Source organism: Scardinius erythrophthalmus (assembly GCF_964197995.2).
Source record: "Scardinius erythrophthalmus genome assembly, chromosome: 4".
Lineage (NCBI taxonomy): Eukaryota > Metazoa > Chordata > Actinopteri > Cypriniformes > Leuciscidae > Scardinius > Scardinius erythrophthalmus.
In genome coordinates this window covers 39,991,929-39,997,928 of record NC_138224.1, presented here as the reverse complement: position 1 = coordinate 39,997,928, position 6,000 = coordinate 39,991,929, and the positions used below count along the sequence as shown (strand labels likewise).

Genomic DNA, 6,000 nt, shown 5'->3' with positions numbered 1-6,000 from the left:
CAAAAACGCAGTAGCCAATGAGAACACACTGCTACTAGCCCCGCCCCCATGAGAGCTATGTGTCAGAATGGCGAATGAAGACTCAGGGAGCGTAAACGAAAACTTCAGAAGCGTAAATGCAAACTCTGGAAGCGCATTTGTAAGTTCAGATCAGTGATAGAAATTGAGAAATAGCCAGCAAAACATACAGTGTATTAAAAACGAAGTCAAACAATTTGCTTTCGATTTATTCTTTTTTAGTTTCAAAGATATTTTATTCAGTTTCAATTTATATTTTCATTAGTTTCTTGAAAAGAAATGATTCCTGTTCATTATTATTGGCACAAAAGTAAATCGATATGTTACCATTTTGTGTAGATGGTTCGTGTTCCCAGTGCTTTTGTTTATTTACTAAAAGCCCATTGCAAATAGATCTACTTCGCCTGCCATCTTTTCAGCTCCAGCTTCATAACATTAGCACTGTGCAAATGAGTCATACAGTACTAACAAGTTATTAATAAGTTTAAAATAACTTTAATTCTTTCAACTATAGCATTTTTCTTGATTTATCTACGCAGAATTAGCCCAATGTTTATCACTTCACATATCACTTCCAAAATTTTGGTTATAGAGAAAGTCAAGCAGCTAATGCATGTTGTTGAATTTCAGTAACCATGATTTAATAACATTGTTAACAAACCTATTCTGATTGAGTATTATCTGTACAAAACGTGATGTACAAACAACAGCAAACCCCCTTTCAGATATTCACACAATTATTCTGTAAAAAGTAAAAAGACCACAAAACCCAGGCTCAAACAGCCCCAAAGCATACTGGGTGACTGGCAGCACTAAGGTATATAAAGTGAAAGTACTGCTTTCAGTCGGATGTGAGAGTGTGATGTCTCACAGGCTTTGCATTCAGACACAGAGACACTGAGGAATTCAAATAATAAAACATAAATCCAGCATAGAGAGACTCAGTGAATGTGGAGGCAAATGTGTGTAAGTGTGAGAGTGTGTGTGAGTCAGAGACGCAGTAGAAGGACAAAGTGCCGGCTGACACGTCCACATACACTCCTACTCTTTTAGAGGAGCGTGAGAGAACATGGGTGTCAATTTCGTTATTATTGTGACAGACATTGAATGTGTCATCAGAGCAGATCAGACTCCAGGAGTTTTCATTGTATCCAAACACACAGTCTTCACTCACTCCTTTCCTGCTAATTCTTTTATATGTTACGGATATAACAGCCTTATGTCCACTCCATTCAGCCTCCCAGTAACAGCGTCCAGACAGACTCTCACTACACAGAACCTGAGACCATGTATCAAATCTTTCTGAATGATCAGGATATGACTGATAATCTTTCACGTGTGTCACTTTTCTGTTCTCCTCAGACAGAATTAGACGAGTGTGTGCTGTGTTTGGATCCAGTGTGAGATCACAGGCATCTGAACAGAAGAGAGAACATTTATAACACAAAACAACAATCACTAAAGATGTGTGTGTGTGTGTGTGTATGTGTGTGTGTGTGTGTGTGTGTGTGTGTGTGTGTGTGTGTGTGTGTGTGTGTGTGTGTGTGTGTGTGTGTGTGTGTACACATACATTTGTGAAGTCCTGCTGTAATTCTGAATTCTCCTCCATGATCCACACTATAAAACACACAAAGTTTCACATTCTGCACATATGATACAATAATTAACCCTCTGGGGTCTAAGGTGTTTTGGGGGTCTTTGAGATGTTTTGACATACCCTGACATTTGTGCTTTTTACAGTTGCTTATAAACATATCAATGGCAAAGGTGTAATTACACTCTATTTAGCACAAACAGGGCTTCTATAATATAATACTAACAACATGTTTGTACATGTTTGTATTTTTGAGAGAATAATGTTTATGCATGGTTATTAAAAAAAAAATAAAAATGAAAGTTTCTGAAATAAGGCCACACAACACATACTAAATATGTGTCCACAAGATGTTTGACTAATGGATGTTGTTGCCTAGAGTTTTTGCTTCAAAATGATCTGAAAATCATCCTGCCTATATCATTCACATAAATCAATACATTGATTTAAATTTTGCAAGACAGTTTTTGTTTGGAAAGGCAATATGCGTGGGGGCGTGAATGATCATGAAAATGCTCTGATTCACACCTAAGACAATGACCCGCATAATGAGCCTTTCAGTCAGGTATGTCACTGAGAGGGAACTACTAGAGAGAATGTGAGGACAAAAAATATATATACTATCTATATCTATCTCTCTCTCTCTCTCTCTCTCTATATATATATATATATATATATATATATATATATATATATATATATATATATATATATATATATATATATATATATATATATATATAGTACATAGTCATACCTGGAAACAAATCCTGTTCAAATAGGCTATATGGGCCATTCTAGAGAATTGGTTCAAAGTTAGAGTTGGAAACATCTTTTTTGTCTTTTTGCACAAATTTTTTATGCATACAAATTGTATAATATCCAAGGTAAAATTTTCCAGTAATTGTGCAGTTAATTCTCATACTATATTTTCAGAAAGTTTTGGAATAATATATCCTCTCCCCAAATGTGTCATTAATAATAATAATAAAAAATAAATGAGAAGCTATTTTTGCTATTTTAAATTAACAATATTACAAGTGTAATCTTTCTTTTTTTAAAGTATGCATTTTATCATACGTATTTCAAAGTTAAGGATTCATTAGTTTGAATATAGCCTACATTGGAACAAACACTATAATAACATTTTAGTTGATGACTTTATTTTTGACAAAACATACTATATATTTAACATTATGAGCAGAAATTGGCAAACAACGGCTTATTTGATGTAGCAGTAGTCTATTTTACAGTAAAAACTTTATAATCTATCCAAAACTAGTCAACAAAATGTTGTCTTTAATATTTTGTCAGTAACATATCGTTTTTATGATATATTAGGGCATATAAATGTTAATTTGCAGTTTAATACGTTGCTTATACAAATACATTTTCTTTCAACATATTTCAGTCGATTTTTACTCATCTCAGTAGCATAGCAATATAGTTTGGTAAATGCGAGTGTGAAAGAACGGCACAGATGGTAGTAAACAACGACAGTAGTAAACAACAGCACGCATCTGTACAGTTCATTCATTCACACACACAGACTCGTAATTCATATTTAAACAGTCTTTTTGCGGTTTAGAGGGCACTATTCCACATTGTGATTAGAACAAAGCACTTAAGAATAAAAAACTTACTATTCACAATCCTCAGCTGGATCCATTACTCCTCCAAGTGAAACTAACCCAGCATTTCTGAGGTAAATTTTCCAGGATTATTATTGATCGTATTATTCTTCACAGCGTCGCAAGACGACGTAAAGTACATGAATCGGACTAAACTTGATGAGTTTTATCAAGTTGATGTGTGGGCGTTCACACGTTTGCATGGTTTGCCTCAGATCACTTACGTTTGAATAGCGCGCGCTCTCCGTGGGCGTGTTCACAGTAGCATATAATGAGCTATAATGAGAACGACTGACATCTCTCTCTTTTCATACAGATTACATAAACAGAAAATATTTGTTTTCATTTTGAATTAGATATTTTAAAAGTACACACTTACATTATTATAAAGATATATAGCTCATGCCTGGGTGAATAGTATTCGCTGAGTTTTGTTTAAGTTTCAGAAAAAAGTTAACGGATATGGAGAGGCAGAAAGCACAGCCTGTTTATTTTCTTTATTTTACAAAAGCACGTTTTTTTGTTTAGATTGTAAGTGGACACATAAAAAGTAGACATTTAACAGTTTATTTTTTCATATTTCTTAAGTCTGTATGTCCATAGTATTTTAAGTCTATTTTGCTACTATGTGAAAAAAATCGAGCAAAACGCACCCGTGCTTTTGCCGACCCCATAGGGTTAAAGACATACACACAGACAGTAGTGTGACACTTCCTGCTCAACATACTTTAGTTTTTCCAGCATGCAGTTAGGATGGTTGAGTGTATCAGAGAGTAACTTGACTCCTGAATCTCCTGGGTGATTGTAGCTCAGATCCAGCTCTCTCAGGTGAGAGGGGTTTGAACTCAGAGCTGAAGACACATAGCGACAGCCTTCCTCTCTCACCATACAGCCAGACAATCTACAAACAAAGACAGCAACAGTTCACATGACATCAGTTTGACAATGTACTAAAAGTACTTAACCCTCTGAGGTCTGAGCTGTTTTCTGGGCCTGGAGGTGTTCTGACATGCTCTGACATTTGTGCTTATTTCTGTTACTTGTGACATTTTCATGGCTAAAGTCTAATTACACTGTATTCAGCACAAACTCTGCTACAATAATATATCAGCAGCATGTATATAAAAGTTAGTAGTTTTGAGATAATAACATTTATGCGTGGTTTGTGAAAAAAAAAAAAAATTGTCACTGAAATAAGCTCATGAAACCCATACTGATTATTTCTTCATAAGACTTTTGAAAATTGTATCACGTAGCCCAGAATATTTGCTTCAAAACTATGTGAAAATCACCCTGACTGCTCATTCAGAGAAGACAATATATTGATTTAAAAATTTTACGACGTGTTTTGTGTGAGAAAGCTCTATGCAAGAGCTGTGGACATCTCATTATTATGTAAGCTTTTCTCACCTGAGAAAGACAAAAGACACTCCCTAATGGCCCTATTAGGAGCTATCAGGCCCTGCCATTCTGATCAGCCTTGCACAAAGAATGAGGAGATTTAAAAAAGAATGGCTTTTTGATTGTTTTTAATGTATTTACAACACAACATAATGACAAAAAAAACACATTATTTAACACACTGAACTAAAGACAGAGACTTGAACTGTCACACACCTTTGTGCCATTCCTGAAACATAGTAGGCTACATACCTTTCATTTCCATGGTGTTTTTTCACTTTAGCATGTTCATGTATGGAGACTTATGTGAATGTTGAAGTCAGCAGGACTTATCAGTGGCATCTTGTTCCTCTAAAAACAACAACAACAACAAAACAGCTGTGAACATGCTGATATCAAGAGAAACTATGCTGCACAATTTGGGGAATATATTTTAGATTTTTCAGGTTAAAATAGCTTTTTAAAATGTACAGAATACACACACACACATATATATATATATTAGCCTACTTTTACCATGCTGTGTTTTATTAGAATATAAAAACATCCTCGTGTTGAACACGTAGGCTATACAAGCACTGAAAGGTTGCCTATCATTCTAGTTCACATTTCACATTTCGTGTTTCTGTCTACATGTAGGCTACATATATGACATTAGGCTTAGTTCATGTTTTTACTCCAAACTCATTTCATAACATACATTTTAATCTGGCACGACCAGTTTAACATGTCTTACCTTAAAAATCTTCTCATCTTTAAATCGCGTTCTTCTGAGGTAAATCCGAGGTAAATTCAAGGTAAACAGCACAGCACAGCACAGCTTATGTTGTCCAAACCCGATGAAAGCAGAGAAGAGTAAGTTACGAAGTCTCTGCTTCTTTGTTTTGAGGTGATGAGGGCGTTTACAGGTCTGCATTTCTCCGCATGGATCATTTGCATGTCAATCGCTCGTGCGCGCGTGGGTGTGGTCACATTATAGTTAATGAGGACGCGTTTGAGAAACTGTACATGCCGCTGCTTTCGTATGGATTACTTAAAAATAGAATATTTGTTTTTTATATAATTTACATACTTTAAAAATAGAGATTCCAAGCGTTGTATAGACATGCGTTTCAAGTCTGTGTGACAAACATTCGCTGAGTTACAGGTCATTTTCTGTCGCGTTTCAGAATGAGTTTCACATTGAGAGAGACGGCAGAACGCACATCATGTTTATTTTCTTTGTTTTACGAAAAACACAACATTTTGTTTTTATTATGAGTGTACACAAATAAAAGAAGACATTTAACAGTTTTGAATGATGTACAATACAAGTATGTAAAATCAAAATCAACAGAGTAATTTGCACTGATATAA

General features: G+C 35.0%; 1 protein-coding gene across 1 annotated transcript in view; it reads right to left on the bottom strand.

Annotated features, from left to right (window-relative positions):
* Nucleotides 1-859: 859 nt before the first annotated feature.
* Nucleotides 860-6,000, bottom strand: part of LOC308689304 (NLR family CARD domain-containing protein 3-like) — a gene marked incomplete at both ends in the record, with an annotated part of 57,117 nt that continues 51,976 nt past the window's right edge. The window contains 3 exons of the mRNA XM_081362957.1: nucleotides 860-1,434; nucleotides 1,589-1,635; nucleotides 3,971-4,144. Of these exons, the coding sequence (XP_081219083.1) occupies nucleotides 860-1,434; nucleotides 1,589-1,635; nucleotides 3,971-4,144 (796 nt within the window). The remainder of the gene's footprint in view (nucleotides 1,435-1,588; nucleotides 1,636-3,970; nucleotides 4,145-6,000) is intronic.